The sequence below is a fragment of the Panthera uncia genome, chromosome D4, assembly GCF_023721935.1.
Source record: "Panthera uncia isolate 11264 chromosome D4, Puncia_PCG_1.0, whole genome shotgun sequence".
Classification (NCBI taxonomy): Eukaryota; Metazoa; Chordata; class Mammalia; order Carnivora; family Felidae; genus Panthera; species Panthera uncia.
In genome coordinates this window covers 64,480,012-64,498,920 of record NC_064807.1, presented here as the reverse complement: position 1 = coordinate 64,498,920, position 18,909 = coordinate 64,480,012, and the positions used below count along the sequence as shown (strand labels likewise).

General features: G+C 43.8%; 1 protein-coding gene across 3 annotated transcripts in view; it reads left to right on the top strand.

The window, feature by feature from the left end:
• ABCA1 (ATP binding cassette subfamily A member 1) overlaps positions 1–18,909 on the top strand; it is a 132,473-nt gene that overhangs the window by 42,602 nt on the left and 70,962 nt on the right. For all 3 annotated transcript variants that reach the window (XM_049635500.1, XM_049635481.1, XM_049635490.1), the window contains exons 6-7: positions 10,356–10,477; positions 12,507–12,683. In XM_049635500.1, coding sequence (XP_049491457.1) covers positions 10,356–10,477; positions 12,507–12,683 — 299 coding nt within the window. The remainder of the gene's footprint in view (positions 1–10,355; positions 10,478–12,506; positions 12,684–18,909) is intronic.

The window sequence follows — 18,909 nt, the reverse complement described above, 5'->3', positions numbered from 1 at the left end:
ATGTCATGTACACCAGAGTCCACGTGAGTGGTACTCCTCTGAGAAGTATGCTCCCTGAAGTTGGGTAGAGCCTACATGGCTCTTTCTATGGCCTGGGGTACCGTCTCAGCATCTCCCAGTACAGGCCTCCTGTGGCCCCCGATTCAGAGACTTCTGCAATGCCTTCTGTCTAGAATGTAGAGCCCTCTGAAGCTTATGAAAACTTTTCCAGGAAAGGACAAGGAAGAACTTTGGGCATTTTGTCACTGGGCTGGAGATGTCCCTTTGGAGGACATGCCGCATCATTGAGATCAAGGGTTGGAAAGAGGAGGGGGGCGGTCAGGGCAGCAATGCATGCATCCCAACATCTTGACTTGTGTCTTTAGCTTCTCCATCCCTTCAGCTAGATTTTTGTATGTCAGTGGCATGGCTATTATTTTCTGTATATTCATGGTACAGATCTGGTTTGTTGGACTTTCTCGTGTGGCTCTGTAAGACTTTTGTAAGTCCTGAGGGTTATGCTGGATTTTACTTAAGGAAAAAGGCCATAACTTTCTTACTGTTGGATTTACTGGTAATGCTGAGAACTCACTATGTGGACCTTTGATTCTGCTTTGATCTTTGAAAGTCAAGAAGACAGGATCCCCCAGAAGGCAGGGTGGGCTTTGGTCACATGGCAAGGTAGTTGGCTGTTGCAGGGAGTTGACGGAGAAGATATAAAATCGTCATTTTATAAAAACCCGCTGGGCAGTATAATTTAGCACTAAGAGAACACTGGGCAGCCAGGCTGACTTGGTCTCCAAATCCTGGCTCTTCTGATTATCTGCTCTGTGACCTTGGATAATCCCATAACAGCTCTGGCTCAGTTTCCTCAAAATGGAGATACGAATCAGCTAATATGGGTAAAGCATTCAGTGCAGTGCTTGGCACCTACGAGGCACCAGGCTTAGACTTTAGTTCACTGCATTTTCACAATCATCATGTGAGATTAGGAATTTTGTTCCTCGTTATGTGCAAGAAGGAGCTGAAGTTCAGAGAGGCTAAGTAACTTATGCAAAGAAGCATATCTGGCAAGGGGAGGAAAGGGGCTGGAACTTCAGTCGTTCATACTCTGCCATTACTGCATCCTAAAGAGAGCAGCCCAGGGGAGCCAGAAACTTTCCCAAGGTCACAGGATACTGGGCGTGGATGGGCCTGGATCAACAAGGAGACAAGAGGGCTTCTGAGAGAAGTGTCAGACTTCCTCCACTTCCCGGCTTCATGGGGAACAGGCATGGGTGGAATGTTTCCCAAGGCCCATCTACAAAGAACATCCCGTGACTCACCGTCATTTCTCCTTCCCTGCCTGAACCATTTGGACAGCCACTGAAGCTGAGGCTACAGCCCCAAACTTTGCTTTCTGTCCCTTTGTGCGCCCCCCCTCACCCCCGTGAGTCATGTTGTTGGGAGATCTGATGACATATGTTGACACATATGTCATCAGACTGGAAATTTCTTGAAATCTTTGCGTGATTGCAATTCACGTTCTGCATGCACTTGTCAAAAGTCCTGATCTGGGGCCTTGGGTTTCATATTTTGAAATCTTTCCAATCTAACACGAGAACGTTTTCCCAGAGCTGTCATGGCCAGGCTGTGTCCCAGAGCCCAGGGCGCTAGTTTCCATCCAGGGTAGCAGCCTGGCCCCAGCAAGGCTGTAATCAGGTGGATGCAGTGCTGTACTGCTATGTTGAAATATTACTTGAACTAAATCGAATCAAAGGTCAGCTTTACCAGACAAGAATAGAAAACACAATTACGCTCAATTACAGGACATCGTGTACCCCGTAACATCAGCCTGCCTTTAAAAAGTTGGATTGTTAGCATCAAGAACAGTGTTTCATGTGTCTTGCTTTTCCAGTATATGATTTATTTACCCCGTGGGAGGCAGGTAGCAATTGGGGAGTCCAACGTGCTTCTAGTTAAAAGCTTTCTATTTCTTGCCTTCTCATCACTGTTGTGTTGAGGCACAAAAGGCAATCTTGGAGTGGCACCTTGTCCACCAGATGAAGTTGCACCAAGTCATGATGCCATTTTACATTTTAATAAATTGTTACATTCAAGGCTTACAGTGGCATTAGCGGATTGGTTTTATCATCTCCATTTTATTAACGAGGCAACTGGGGCTCAAAAGGGATAGGTCTGTTGCCTAAGATCACAGAAGAAAGCTGTAAATTGAATCTGGGTCTGTTTGACCCCAAGGCTTAGCATCTCTCCACCGTACCATGCTGCCATGTTGCCATATTCCAATACCAGGAAGCATGGGTGGCATCATCATCTTTTGATGCCAAAAATGTAATGAAGTGATTTTAAAGAGTAAAGTGATTCATTGTGATTCCCCATAAAGTAGAAAGAGCCAAAGCTTTTAAGCCAGAGTTGATTGAATTCAGATTTACCACTTGCTTGCTTTGTGATCCTGAGCAGGATCTCAAGGGTCACAAAGGGGCTATTTCCACATTTGATAAACAGGAATACTACATTTCTTGTAAGCTTTATTTAGGGATTCTAGAAAATAACACATACATTGTATCTGATGCTTGCTAAACGCTAATTGCCTTCCTCTGCCTAGAAATCACTACTTTGTCCCTTAATATATTTTATTCATTTTAAAAATAAGGGAAAACTAAGGTATTTATACTATCATATAACAGTTATTCCTTAGTTTATGCATTATATTAACAATTATTCCTTAGTTCAGCCCTGGAAGGAATCCCTTCTCTGACTCTGTCTCCTCATCTTCCTTTCCTTTCCTATGTCCCTAGGCCTCTCGGGGTCCTGTGGCCAATTCTGATCCCATGCCACGTGGTGTTAGGAGTGTCTGGTCGCATTTTCAGTTGGAGACCGGTCATCAGTGAGGACTTAATGCCTCAAACTCTTTTCTTTCTTCCCAGCTCTTTTTCTCTCCACCCTTCCTATTTGGTTCAGTCTTTCCTGTTTCTGGACTCTGGGCTTCTTCATACTTTGGGCTTCTTTCCTTCTCATTGTTCCTTTCCTTTTCTGGGCACCTTCTCCCACCTTCCCACCTCCCTGACCTTCACAAAGCATTCTACACGCAGAGTGCTTTCAGCTAATTTCTTGCTTTGTCTAATACTGGCTGCTGGTCTCTTCCTCGCTTTCTCTTCACGTGAAGAGTTCATGTGGGCCAATGTTACCTCCTCGGTTACCTTTCATTTCACATTACCTTCATTTCCTGCTGGACTTTCAAAGCCAGCCTACTGTGCCCACTGCCTCACTGCATCAGGAGTGCTCCTGGCCAGTGTTAACACATCACCCTTTCCCCCGGGGGCCACAGTCTCTACTAGTTCTTTTTCTTTTTTAATGTTTATGCATTTTTGAGAGAGAGAGAGAGAGAGAGAGAGAGGCAAAGGATCCAAAGTGGGCTCTTTGTGGATGGCAGAGAGCCCGATGTGTGACTCAAACTCCCAAACTGTGAGATCATGACTTGAGCCAAGTCAGATGCTCAACCGACCGAGCCACCCAGGTGTCCCTCTACTGGTTCCTTGGGGATCTGGTTACCATTCAGGTTCTTATCAGCTGACATCAGTCCTCATTTCAGGGACTGCCAACAGCCCACCCTGCCTGCTTCTCAGGAAGACATGGGTGTGCCGCTGCCTTAGTAGAGGTCTCTCTCCATCCACCCCCTGGTTTCAGTGATGACTGACTGTGGAGTTGCAGAGAGGGCTGGAGGCTCACAAGTCTGCTCATCTGATCCTTTCTCCCTCCCCTCTTGGAAGGCAAGGACAGGGACCATGTCTTTATATAGCATCTCTTTTGTTACAGGCTCCTGCCTTCAAGAGACACTGAGAAATACTGCTCCTTTGAACCACAGCACTAGTGTTTTGGGTTCAGTAGCCATTTAGTAGTTTGTTGAACTAATGCAAGTTAACCCTACGTGTAAAATACTTTAAGGAATATGTGGTTCCTAAACTTAGAGCACTCCCACTGGTCTCAGGAGAAGACTCTGGCTTCCCCAGTACTTGCCTCAAAGGGTTCAGGGAGCATAACCCTAAATATTCTGGTTTCTCTTGGGACCCCTTCACATAATTGTTGTCCATGACTTTACTGGCCTTTATTTTGAACTTGTTTAAAATAACCCAGACTCCTAGTAAAGGTAAACTTCTGTTTATAGAACAGTGGAGGCTCAGAGAGCTTAAGTAACCTCTCCAAGGCCACATGACTGGAAAATTCTGAAACTGAGGTTTGAACCAGGTTGGCCAGACTCTAGAACCTGAAACTCTTTGGGTACATCTTCGTATCCCCTCAGCAAGCCCTTACTGTAAGGAGGAAAACTTTCCCTGGGTTGGGAACCCCTGGACCAGATGCATGGCAGAGAGGTTCTGAAGCTATATATATAAACACACACATACACCCTAAGCTCCCGGCATCCTCTCACCTGCCCTAAGGGATCACCTAGGCAGCGGCCAGTCACCGTGCCTTGCTTCCCTGTCCAGAGCCCCAAAATTCCCAGAGAAGCTCTGGTCTTCCCAGAGAAGGAGGGCCCAGCCATCTCTAGGATGCAGGCAGTAGCAATCCTTAGAGAAGTAGAGACCTAACATCAGGAAAACAAAACAAAACCCTAACAACAAAAAGCTCCTGAGTGTGCTTGTTACCAGCCCTTTTGTAGCAAAGAGATTTTCTCAAGGTTTTGTTCATGTGGCTGGACAAGCTTCGGCTTTACTCAGAGGAGTAAAGCCACTAGTTAGAATTTGACCTGGTCCCCTCCAGCCCACTGCCCATTTGACAGGGTGAGGGCTGGAGACCCTCCTGGGGTCCTTTTAAGAAGAGTATCTGAGCTTTGGATGCTGACGGATCTCTTTCTGGACTTCTTTTTTTCATTTGCCTCCTCCACCCACTTCTCAAGCAGCTGATTGCTGTGGTTCCTTTTCATGTTGAACAAAAGAGACTACAGGGATCTTGAAACTTGAGCTGGGGACTGGAGGGTACTGACCGAGAGTAACCCCAGCCGGCTCTGCTGAAGGCTTCCCTCCTCCGCCTTCCTGCCTGCCCCGCCTTCCTTGCCCTTCCCGGTCCTCAGCTGCTCTCAGCCCGGAGAGAAGCAGAAGAAACACGTAGTGTCATGAAAGCATCTTGCCGTGTGCGGGGCCTCTCCCCTGGCTGCCATGGAAGTGTTTCCCAAGCTTGGTCAGCGAGGCCTGGCCCAGAGGATTGGCAAGAAACTGAGGATTCTGTTCTGTTCTTCCTCAGCCTACAAACACACACTTCACTTGTTTTGTTATTTAGACTCCAAACTCCTGAATTGGGTTTTTTGTCTTTGTTTTTGTTTTTGTTTCTTCTTTCTTTTGCCCTGCCTTTTTGCATCTAAAGCAAAGCTCTTGGGAAATGGACAGGCCACTGTTTGCTCCTTCAGGCACAACCAAGGGGGCTGAGTTCAGTGGATGGAGTATTTTAGTTCATATTGGAGGCATTGCAGTAGGAAAGTTCTCCTGGCCTCCGGTGGGTAGTGACTCTTGGTCTTCTCTGTGGGCAGCAGAGGCTCATGCTGAATTTAGTGACCAGTCCAGCTCTGTGATGACTGTGTTCTGTGACAGCATGCACATCCTCTTAGTTATCTAACTCTTTTCCTCTGAAAGAGTACTTTCACATTCTTGATCTCTGTTTTTGTGACAACCTGTGAATGTTATTAGCTCCATTTTATATCTAAGGAAACTGAGATCCAGAGAGATTAAGAAAAGGGGAAAAGTGAAGTTCATGGCTGCACACTGAGGAGAGAGCAAAGCTGGGACTTGAATTCAGATCTTCTGGTGCCTCCCCTGTACTGGGCACTACTGTGCTTTGAAACAGCAAAGTCCTGGCTCTCAAGGCTCTGGCTCTACTCTTCTGGCAAGAAAGATGGGTGCCCAGACAACTGTAGCTCGGTCTGAGTGCTGCTTGAGGGAAACACAGGAGGCCAACAGAGCACAGAGGACAGCTACCTAATCCAGCTTGAGGTGGGAAAGTCAGGGCAGGCTTCCTGGAGGAGATGACTCATGGGCCAAGTCATAAAAAAAAGGGTAGGAGTTAGCTAGGACAAGGGGAAGAAGGACTGTTTCATACATCTGACTTTCTCCATATTCTTGGCTTCTCCACTCATTTTCTTGCCAACTACAGAATGGAAAAAACTGAGACCAGAGGTACAAAGCCACCTCACTCCTGTCTCCCACTACATGCCTTCCTCCCCTCTCTCCCATTCTACTCCCCAAATCTTAGGTTTTGAGAAATCTCCTCTATGTTTATCTGCTTGTCGATTTATTTATTCATTGAAAAACATTTATTTAGAACCTGTAAGTACATAGCACTATGGCTACAGGGTGTCCTGGCCCCTGCCATGATGAGAGATCTCACTTGCCACAACCTCAAAAGAGATTTTTGGCCCTCTGTCGTTTTCCAGAATTTGGCTTCAGCCAGACTCTTCCCCGCTGCCTCAAGCACTTGCAGACAAGTCTCATCTTGGTCAAACACTTGCATGAACTGCCTTACTCTGGCTTTCTCATTCCTCCTTCTGCTTCATTGACATGTCTCTTCATCTCCCTTATCAGCCTTGAAAATTCCTTGAGGGCAAGGACCGTGTCCTTACCTTCTCCCTATACTTCACTAGAGTACACTGGTAAAGTCAGGTGAAAAAAAAAAAAAACACCTTTTCAATAATCACAAAATTATTACCATTTATTATTCACTGTTCATGCTTTACCTGTGAATACCTCCAATCCTCATATCTTGGAAAGGTGGTGATAATGTTATCCTTACCTCTTAGGGAAGAAAAGTTGGTCTCAGGAAGGCAAAATGCATTTCTCAAAGGCACAGTCCATCAACAGCAGAGTCCAGCATCAAAATTAGGTTTTTCTGGCCTCACATCCCTGATCTTTCTACCACTCCATTGTTTCTCAGACTCAGCTAGAATTGCCTGGAGAGCTGTATAAAATTCTGATACTTGGGTGTCGGCTCCAAAAGTTCTGAGTAGATGTTGGGGGGTTGTAGCCTAGGCATTGGGATTTTTGTAACGCTACCTATTTGTTTCTAATCAGAGCCAAAGTTGAGAACCAGTGCACCGTACCACATTGCTTTTCTTTGTCCACACTGGTTGTAGCTGTTGGTGGTGGTGGTGTGTGAATCTGAGTCTCCATGTGTGGTACGCATGTGACTGGAATGCGAGTTCTCTGTAGCCAGGGATCTTTGGCCTTCCCTGCTGCTCCCTGACCCAGCGACCTCACCACCCTGTGCACGTGCACTGCCAAGGGTTGTTGACTATTTAATTGGCCTCTTGGTTCTTCTGTCTCATCCAGGGGATTCACTGATAGATCACATCCAGCTGTTGCCATTCGCAGAGCCTGTTGACATAACAGAAGAGTCTTATAAACATACTTGCTGGTCTCAAGAGTGTTGCTCATGACCTAGACCCATTGCAAGTGCAGCCTAGGTCAGCCTCCCACACTTTAGCAACCCTCTTCTGGAGGGAGGAGGCTGTTGTGAAGTTCCCTAGCATAGTGTCCACGTCCTGCTCTGGCTTTTCACGCTCAGGAGGAATTTGTGGTTCATGAAGTCAGTGAGGGTCAGCTCATGTGTATACTCTGCTTTATACAGGGCTCAGAGATGTCTTTTTTTTTTTTAACCCCTGTTTTATAAGTAAGGCAGTGGAGATGCAGCTTAGGTGAGATACCCTGGCAAATAAATGGATACAGAGCCCAGGTTTTCTGACCCCCATTGTGGTGTTTTCCCCATTGTTCCACAATGGTCAGTGTCTGGCTTTTCATGCCAGGCTTCAATTGAAGCTACTAGCTTTCTTACCTTCTTTCTCGTTTATCCCTACCACAGGGGTAAACACCTGGGTGTTACTTTGTGTCACTGGGAATATTAAGATAGGGGTCCTGATTACTCCTGGGGTGTAGCCTGAGAATTGTCCTGATATCTCTGGGCCCTTCTTGGATCTGCTCAACTGAAAGGAAATCTGTGATGCTGCTCAAATACTTTTGGAATCTTCCCAGCCCTAATCCCACCTCCTATTATTTCTTATCCAGCCATCCTTTTTTTGTAATGACCAGTAGTTCTTTGCCAGGCTCTGATCTGGGCACAGGGATACAGAAATAAAACACATATTCTGAGGGCACATGGCTGGCTCAGTCAGTAGAGCACATGACTCTTGTGAGTTCGAGCCCTACATTGAGTGTAGAGCTTGCTTAAAAAGCAACAACACATATTCTGTATACCAGTGGAGATAATATGCAAATAAAGCAACATTCCTTAAGGTATGGTCCGCAGACTCCCTACATTAGAAGTACAAGGAATGCTTATTAAAATGGAGATTCTCAGGTCCCACTGTAGATCCATTATTTCAGGATCTCTAGGAATTGGGCCCAAGAAACTGCATTTTAGTATGCTTCCTAAGTGAATCTGAGGTGCTCTGAGGTTTGTCAACTATAGGAATGAGCCCTGTGGTAACAGTATAGTGTCATATGTGATGGGGAGCACCAGGCAGGTGCACCTGTGGAAGCAGCAGGCTGGTTGCCGTTTGCAGGAGCACCTGGTCTGAGGAGGGACACTAGCTGGGCAAAGAACAGCCTCTTGAATGTGTCACGAGGAATAAATAGGCATTAGCTGGTCAGGTGTAACCGGACAGTCATTTCTCTAGAGATGGGAAGATGTGAATCGTGCTTAATTTATCCTTTCTAGAACTCTAAATTATTAAAGTTTGCTTAAGAACAGACCTGGATCTGGCAGCAATGATGAGAGTCTGGTTGAGCTTTTGTGCCCTCCTCCTGCTTTATCTCATGACCTCCTTCAGCAACCAGTATTAAGCTTCACATTGTAGTCCCATTTGCAGATCACACCTGTTTTGCTTCAGTTAAATGATTGGGTTTGCAAGGTTTGCCCTCTAGAGGTCTGTTAGTGCCTGGGCCTGTGGGCTGCAGTCTGCGAATGAGCATTGCTTAGTCACGTGGTTGTGATGAGCTGGTTTTCTCTTTATTGAAAGAAGTTGGGTTATTAAGAAGGTGGGGCAGAAGAAGTGGACAAATGAAACAGGGGAGGGAAAACTGTACCATTTCAGAGTCAGGAGGGTCCCACCAAACATCTGGTTAGAAAACTCTCATTCTGGAGATAAAAAAGCCTGAGTGTCAGAAAGATGATTTCAAGTACCCAAATGATACCACCAGGCACAGCTTCCAACTCCAGGGACTAAACTTGAGGATTTCTCCGGCCAGTGCCTTTTCTGCTTTAATTACCAGACTGAACCTGCAAGGTTTATTATTTAAAAGGATTTTTTTATGAAACCCCGTACCAATCCAGTCATGTAGTAGGGTGAATTTTTAAATATATGCTGTGTTTTCCTAAAGCCTGGCAGACCTGGGTTTTGGAGCTCTGTATCATTTGTTACACAGTTGGAATTAAAATGAGACCACATCTGTGAAAGTGCTCTGATATGCGTAATGCTTCACACCAGCGGCTCTCAAAGTGTGGGGCCCAGACCTGCAGTATCCACATCACCTGGAAGCTCAAGGGAAATGTGAATTCTCTGGCCTCATCCCGGGCTGGCTGAATCAGAAACTCTGGGGGTGGTGTGGGGACCGGTAATCTGTTTTAACAAGACCTCAGGTGATTCTGATGCCCACTCAAATTTAGGAACAACTCTCCTGCAACAAGAGAAAATCAGCCCCTGGGGCTTGTGGGACTAAGGCTTTAAGTATCTCCGATTTGTAGCTGAGATGGCATTGGGGAGACAGGAGCAGGGGTGTTAGTTTCACAGATTTCAGATGGGTCGGGCGAGATCATCTAAAGGGTTTGGTTTTTTCCCTCGAAAAGCAAGGAAAAGCTATGTGAGTGTGTGGAGCACTGTGGTGCTTTTGAGGCTAGGAGCACACGCTGACTGTGGTTCTACACATCTTCAGAAGACATTCTTTTCATCTCTCCTGTAAAGCAAAGCTCCCTGAACGTCCTTTCTCTGTATGCTTAAGCCAGAAACCTGTGGTTATCAATTTGTTTAAAACAAGGCCATTAGGGGGTACCTGGGGCTCCGTCGGTTAAGCTTCCAACTATTGATTTCAGCTCAAGATCTGAAGTTTTGTGAGCTTGAGCCCCGCATCAGGCTCTGTGCTATGTGGAGCCCACTTGGGATTCTCTCTCTCTCGCTCTCGCTCTCTCTTTCTCTGTCTCTCTCTGTACATGTGCATGCTCCCTCTCTCCCTCTATCTCTCAATAAATACACAAAAAAAGAAAGAAAAGAAAAAAGAAAAAAATAGTTAAAAAAAAATGAGGCCATCAATATTATTTTTCTCCACCTGCCCCATTGTGCTGACTACTTTTTTTTTTTTTAACTTATTAAATGAAAATAAAATACTATTTCTCGGCAGGCTTGAAGCTTCAGGATTTCCTAGTGGACAATGAAACCTTCTCTGGATTCCTGACTTACAACCTCTCTCTGCCAAGGCCTACTGTGGACAAAATGCTGGGGGCTGATGTCAGTCTCCACAAGGTAAGCTGTAAGATTCGGCTTCCTTGGGGGGCTGATGGCAGTTACACTGTTTGAGAGTCCCTGTCTTTGTAATGGTGCTCAAGTTCACCTTCACCAGCTTTCACTTCTCTGCCCAGGCTGGCATTGCCCCACCATCCAGAGAGTGGAATGTGCAGCCTGGTGTCGTGGGCCAGCTGGTTGATATAAAACTGGTTTCCTGCCTGTCAACTAGCATTTGTTGATAACATCCCCCTAAAGGGGAAGGGAGATGAATTCAAGTTAAGATAAACATTTAAAAAAAATTTTTTTTACAGTTCTGAGATGGTAATCAGAGTTGAGGAGTATTGATCAGAGCAACTATCTATAAAATCTAAGACAGGAGATTTTAAAAGTTGATGCTTCCTTTAATGATGGACAAAAAAAATCTATAAGGAGAAAATGTTTTTTTTTTTTTCCTTAATTTGTAAAACCAGGAAGTAATGGTAGTTTATGTAGAATTTTAACCTTAGATTCTCAGACCCCTTCCTTTGGCATAATTGGATATCATACAGCTCCTGGGCTGTGAGTAGCAGACCCTGATTGCATGGCTCTCGATTTTCATAGAAGGTTCTCCAGTGTATTCTCTGGCAGAAAGGGGCACTGCTTCTTTAGCCTGTCTCTTCTCTACACACTAGCTTATATCTTTACAATAAGCAGAAGCATTGGAAATGTTTATGCCTGATTAAAAAAAAAAGTCTTCATTTTACGTGATGTAGAATTTTTAAAATTAGAAAAATGTGCTTACTGCTTGCCCTTATAAAACAAGGAAAATATGCCTTGTGTTTACCAGTTGTATGGTCGGGAGATGGGCCAAAGGCAGCAGTCTTGTTAAAACAGTTGCATTTAGCATAATTTCCATTTCCCCCTGCCAGTATCATCTCTGTCCCATCAGGTTAGTTTAAAATAAGGGGCATCCTATGCATGGAGGTGGTCCTTGCATAGTATTAGAATCTCTCTGTGGTTGGTGCTCTCAAACACCGATACTGAAGGTAGGCTGACGGCAAGGACTACTTAGAGAAAGGAGGAAAACTGAAGTACACTTGCGTGTCTGGCAGTAGGTGAAAACTTACCGGAAACCATGGCAGGCCAAGTGCTCTGTAACGTTAGAAGGCTGCATAGGTCTGGAGAGGCTCTTGATACATCACTCATTCTAGATTTCACTACGAGCAGGTCAAGCTGCATTAATTTAAACAGGAGAGGTAATAATGGAGTAATACAGAGTCTGCATCATCCATCCATTCCACAAATATTTACTGTCTGTAATGTTTCAGCACTGTGGACAAGAAAAGTGAGCAAGAAAACCAAGCCCCTCCTCTTACTGAATTTGCTGTCTAATTGGACAGTAAGGACCATGTATGAAGAAGGGCAGTTTATTGAGGCCCAGAAAAGCTAATTAAGTAAACAAAATACGGCCAAGGAAAGGCTCTCCAGGGGTCTGCTCTAATGAATACTTAAGAGTGACTTAGAATTGGCCTCCAATGAGATGAAAAAGAGGCTCAGCTTTCTGTTACTCTGCTCTGGGGCAAATCAAATGAAGAGTTCCAAATTCTGAAATTGCTTCAACATAGTTTTTTGGATCAGTGAAATAGCTATACCTACAAATAAATAGTATGAATGCTTTTTTTTTTTTTCATAATTTGGTCCAACCCCAGTTTAAGATCACATAAGTTCCAAAATAATGGGAGTTTTTTTCTCTAATAAAAGTGGTTTCAGGAGTTTGAACTCTCAATTCCTATTTGCTGAATCATGTGTCCCATTTTTGACACAAAGAGTTGAACTCAGGATTTCCCTTCACAAGGACAAGAGCGTGGGAGATGATGAGTCAAACACAACATCCAGGCTTTAAGTTTTCTGTTGGATTGTGCCCTGATACATTCCAAAGTTGGGTAAAGAGATCTGATGCAGTGGACTATTGCAATGGTGTCCATTCTTCAAAGCTATATTGGCCCACCACCTACCCCATCTTCTTAATCCAGTTTCCCTTGACTCTTTTTGCATGAAATGCTTCCAGGTATTTTTGCAAGGCTACCAGTTACATTTGACCAATCTGTGCAGTGGATCAAAATTAGAAGAGGTGATTCAACTTGGTGACCAAGAAGTTTCCACGCTGTGCGGCTTGCCAAGGGAGAAACTGGATGCAGCAGAGCAAGTACTTCGTTCCAACGTGGACATCCTGAAGCCGATCCTGGTGAGTATGCTTGCTGTGTGGAGAAGCTTCAAGCACTAATACTTTGGGAATGTGAACATTTTCCCTGGACAACTTTCCCTGGATAACTTTGTTTTTGTGGAAACATAAGCCTGGCTGGGAATTTGAGAGATAATTTAGCTCATTCGTATTCTGTTCTTTCAAACTTCTGGGCTTTTTCCCAAAAGGTAAAAGGGGGAAGAATGAGTTGGGTATGGCTCTGAGTCTAAACCTAAGGTCCCTTGTGCCTGTTTCAATCAGAGAAAACCTATTTTTTATGTTGTGAGTTTTTTTATATTGTAATTTGAGATTATAAGAGTTCATTTGAAGAAAGAGTTCTCCAGATTAAAAACAAAAAAATCTCAGAAATCTTTGGGAAGATGGACATCCATTCTTAAAAAGCATATCAACAAGGAGACACTGAGCTGTCACAGTGGGAAAACCTTAGAATTGGATGGGAGTACCCGTAATCATTAGATTAACCAATGATGGAATTACACTTACAGAAAAGGGAAATTGCAACAAAGTCTGATCAGCCTAGGAAGCAGTAGTTCAGAGAAGCAGTCTGAGAGTATACATGTTCATTCTTAATCAAAGAATACAGATGAACCTGAGCATTTTGGCCATCAGAGAGTTGTGTACAGTTCTAGAACTGGTGGATTTCTTTGGTTTTTTGAGAGCTCTTGTGACCTGCCTCTCCAACAACATCATTTAGCATCCAGTGTTCTGATTTCCTACTCACCAGATAGCACTCTGAGTTGTCAGTAGAATCTCTTAATACGAGGGAAAGAGCCTTGGAAGAAGTATGTGCCTGAAAAGACATGTTCCTCATTATAATAACAAGAAATCAGAATCCTCTGGGACTTTGTGCAAGCATGATTTCTTTATAGGGAGATCCATTCTCCTGAGGCTTCTAAGAATGGTTTCTAGACTTTGTGCCTGGATTGTACCCTAGAAAGTGACCTTTGAAACCTCTCCTGAGGTTTACATGCTAGACCGACTATCAAGAAGTTCTTGCAGCCTTGTTGGGACACCTGGGTGGCTTAGTCAGTTAAACACCTGACTCTTGGTTTTGGCTCAGGTCATGATCTCACAGTTTGTGAGTTTGAGCCCCATGTGGGACTCTGTGCTGATGGTGCCAGGCCTGCTCGGGATTCTCTCTTTCCTCTTCTCTCTTTGCCCCTCACCTGCTTGTTCTCTTTGTCTCAATAAATAAACTTAAAAATTTTTATTATAAATTAAAAAAAAATAAAGTTCTTGTATCCTCCTTGACTCTATGATGCTGTAGCTTCTGCCTGAGTAGGTAGTAAGAAAAATGGGTGAGTTTTAGGTTTTTTTTTTTTTTTTTTGTGTGTGGCAAGGTTGATGGTGAACCAGTTGGTATGAAGGGCGTAGGCCTAATGCTTAAGATCTGTTTTTGTTTGTAAAACTTTTTTTTTAATGTTTTTATTTATTTTTGAAGGAGAGACAGAGCGTGAGCAGGGGAGTAGCAGAGAGAGAGGAAGATATAGAATTTGAAGCAGTCAAGCAGCTCTAAGCTGTCAGCATAGAGCCCGATGTGGGGCTTGAACTCACGAACTGTGAGATCATGACCTGAGCTAAAGTCGGACGCTTAACCGACTGAGCCACCCAGGTGCCCTAAGATATGTTTTTGTTTTATTCCAGTAGTAGTATTTTCTGTTTCAGTTAGAAAAAAATACTGAGTTGCTTTGTTCAATAGTCTGGTATTCTATTGGTTAATGTTTCTATAGTATAATTTCAAATAAGATCTATATTTCTGAATGTGGATGTTTGCAGTCCCAGATGACTGGTCTCCGTGGCTACATTAGCTCATTTGTGCAGACACGTAGCCTGTTGGCACTTGTTGCATTGTGCCAGAAAGATGGTTATAAATGGTAGACCATTTCCTTGTATAGTTTTGGCTGTTTTGCTTTATTTCAGTACAAGGCAGAAATGTTCACTCAGCCAGAATGAATGCACATTTTGGAAATATGGGTGCTTTTAGAAGTCCTAGTAACTTATATTGGTGCCCATTCATCATTCGTTTCTGTTTAATCATTAAACACTTACTGTGTGCACAACCCAGAAAATCCTTCCACTCACACAATGTCTGAATTGGACTCCAAGTAGAATGACAGCACAGCCTTCGTGATCTGACAATCACCAACTTAGGTTTCAACCGAAAATCCCTCCCTGGTTGGGAGGGTTGGCATGATAGGGTACATGGACATGTGCCATCAACACTGTCAGCTATGTTGCAGCCCATTCTGGTGTAGTTGTGTCTTCTTGATTTATGACTGGGTATTAAGGTCACTGCCATATGCTTTTTGCACATTTCTTATGCCCAGAGAGTATTTCCGGTTCTGCTTCTGCCTGTCTGCTGTTGCTGAAAACTCTGTCTCCATAAAGTCAGAAAATGAGGTTCTTGAATCATAGTGAGTGGTCAAAATTGTTCTGTGGAAAGGTGATTTTGGAGGATACCTTTGGGATAAAATGACTTCTAAACATTTTGAAATGTGACTCTCATTTCTTGAGTTAAACAGGGCCTTAACTGGAGCACTGGAATTGATACTGCATTTACATCAAGCAGACTTTTACTCCTGCCATTTGGTTAACATTTCAGCCACTTTGATGGTAGATGAATGTGACCTGCGACATCATTGCGCATGGGCAGTTAATCACACCAAGAAACACAACAGGAGAAGCAACCAGATGTCAGGCCCAGCCTTGGGGGGAGAGAAACTGTGCTGTCAATTTGTGTTTCTGTACCCAAAGCAGATTTTCAGGGAAGACCTGTTTTGAAGCATTTCTCCTCTTATTTTTGTTTTTTGTTGTTTGTTTTTTTGTTTTTTGTTGTTGTCGGTGGTGGTATGGATGTGTCCCTGTTCTTCAGCCAAGATATTCTTCCTCCTGGGCCTCCTCTGTCTCTTGATGACCTTTGGACAATAGTGTTTTGACAACATGAGGGAGGTATGGCAGAGTGGCCGGGGGCATGGGCTTGAGGTCAGCTGCATCTAGGTTCAAACGCGGCCTTAGCAGTTTTACCAGTTGGGTGACCTTGGATAAATTTAGTGTCAGTAAGCCTCAGTTTCCTCTTCTTTTACATATAGATAATCTAGTTTACCCTTTGTTGTGATTATTGGTCGTGCATATGAAGAACATGACAAGGGGTCTGGCATGCATTAGGTGTTCAGTAAATAGAAGTTAATCATCACTAGAACTGTTTTCATGCTGAAGGCAATTGCTGGCGAGATAGAAATTTTCTTCTGTGTTAGGTATCCATCCTAACCAAGCAAAGTAGCTCTGAAGAACATTTCAGTGAAAATTTTTATTCTTTGCCTAGATATTGTCAAGGCTTCTTACCTTCTAGATTCTTATTCATGAGCATACCTCAATTATTTATACCTTGAATGAAAATGAATACTGGATGTCAGAATTCTATTGCATCCTTAAAGTTCTCTGGGATTAATAGTGGTTTCCATTAGGCATTCTTTTAATTTAAAAACCTATTCATTTATTGAACTATGTTGAGTTCATTTTATATGTCAGGTATGTTTTGGGAGCTAGACTCTGCTGAGATCCTCACAAAGATGGCTTCTGATGAGTACAAGATTAGGTCAATACATGAAATATATGTCCAGGATACATGCACTTATGGAGGGAGACTTGTGTTCATAGTACTTGTACCATTGAGATAACCTCTAGCAGGGGATTGTAGCCATCTAGCAGTGACTTCTTTTTTTTTTTTTTTTTTTTAATTTTTTAATGTTTATTTATTTTTGAGAGATAGAGAGAGAGTAGGGGAGGGGCAGAGAGGGAGACATGGAACTCGAAGTAGGCTCCAGGCTCCACGCTGTCAGCAGAGAGCCCAACATGGGGCTCAAACTCATGAACTGTGAGATCATGACCTGAGCTGAAGTCAGATGCTTTACCAACTGAGCCACCCAGGCACCCATCAGTGACTTCTTTTGTCTCACTGCTCAGCAAGGTGGATTTGGCTGTTATAGTTGGCTGGGCAGGCGAACTTCCCCTTGCCTTCCTTGTGGGTCCTTCCTGAAGCAGCACCTACCTTTCCCAGACAGGAGAAATCTATATGGGGGCTTCTCTCTGCTGTCTTCCAGTAACTTGCAATCTGTTTTGGACTGCAAGAAGGAGCCATATTAGTGGATCAGCAAATTTTGGCCAGAGGGATTTGCTTCTCTTGTCAAGTCCTTGCTGATTGCATTTGTTCTTTTATTGCTGTAACAAATAGCCACACACCTAGCAGCTTAAAACAAAATGAATTTATTAGTTCATAATCCTGTAGGCCAGAAGTCTGGGTACAGTGTGGTTCACCTGGGCCTACTCCTTATTGTTGCACAAGATTGAAATCAAAGGGTTTACAGAGCTGGATTCCTTTTTCGAGGCTCTGAGGATGCCTCTGCTTCTGAGCTCATTCAGGTTGTTAGCTGAATTCAGTTCCTTGCAGTTGTAGGACTGAGGTCTCTGTTTCCTGGCTGGATGTCAGCTAGAGGTGGGTCTTTGGTCTTAGAGACTGCCATCATTCCTTCCCATGATTTTCATGTGGCCCCTGTTCCAGCCACAGTGGGTTAAGACCCCCTCATGCTTTAAATTTCTGTATTTTTCTCTGCCACATCTCTCTGCTTCTAGCCAGAGAAAGTTCTCTCACTTTATGGGTTCATGTGATTAGATTGGACTCATCTAGATGATATAGGATAATCTCCCTGTTTTAACCTCTATAGCTTTAATTATATCTGTAAAGTATAATTTACCATGTGATCTAACATATTCAGGTGCCTGGGACTAGGATGTGGACTGCTTTGGGGAGGGCACTCATCCTGCCACAGATGTCTTTTAACTGAAAGGTATATTTCATTATGTCTTTGAAGTGCTTCCTCAGTGCTCTCGGCTTTTTATTAACCCCTCGTCAGCTCTGTACATTTTCTTGCCCATATTCTGAGAGTGACTCTAAAGCATAATAAACACTACCTATTAGGGTTTTTAATGCACAAACCAAAGACAGCTGTGACTTTGTGAAGTAGAATGTCTCTGAACAAGATGTGACTTAAAAGACTGTTGTAAGGCACCAAAGCTTCAGCCATGAGCATGGCAGACAAATGCACGTGGAGCTTTTATTCTAGTGGGCACTAGGAACCAACTTTTAGGCTGACATTGGGAATTTGAGGAATACTTCACAGGTCCTAGGTCTGTAGAGTGAGGGCTATCCTCTCATTCCAGCTTCACTAACGAACCCCCAGAAGCTCCCTAACAACAATCTTTGCCAGCATGGGACACTGTAAGCCATGGTGGAAAGAATGTGGGGTTAGATAGGCTTGCCTTCTGGTCTTGGCTCGCCATTATCTTGGTGATGTGAAAATGGTGTCTGATTCTTGAGTTAGGAAGGAAAGGCATACGGACTTCTCTCCATCTTCGTAGCAACTTGGGTATTGCACAACCATGTAGTTAGATCGTCTTGACCTCTGATGATACCTTTACCCTGGAAGGGAAAGTTCTGTTTCTGTAGAACAAAGAGTTCTGTTCACATGTCTTCTGATGCATGCAGCATATTCTTGCAAAGGCAGAACTCAGTTCATGGGACAAAGGAGGTAAAGTGAGTGGTGCCCTGAGGTCCCTAGAAGACCAGTGATCTCACAGCTGGGCTGTGTATAGATTGAAGGAACAGATGGAGAAGGGGTGAACGAAGTCATTCTTGTCTTGAAAGCTCTTTGTTTAGCGTCTTCTTGATCCTTAGACAAAGGCTTAGAATATAGATGGGGCTTGGCTCATTCCTTTTTGGGGCTGCATACTTGAACTTATCACATCCAGCCCTTAAAGCATTTGTGTGAGTTTTTTTTGCAGGAGAAAACAGCTGCTTTTCTTCTCCTGCATAAAACTCAGACGCTTGTGGGAGGTATCAGATTTTGTTTGGCCTTGTTTGATGGTACTGCCCATCAAACAGATGGTACACCTGTTGTCAGTACATGCTTTCATCTGGCAATCAGCTGCAACTCTTACATTTGGTAAATGACATACCTCAAGGATTGTCTCTCAAGACTGTGTTTACTTAATTCCTATAGGTAAAGGGGAGCACACAACTAGAGCTAAATTGGTGAATATAGCAGAGTGTTAATAGGACTATTCACTCACGAATAGGACTATTCAACTCATTTTTGCCTCAGTTATACTATTTTTTCCTTGAAGAGTGCCACTCTTCCTCCCACTCCCCGCC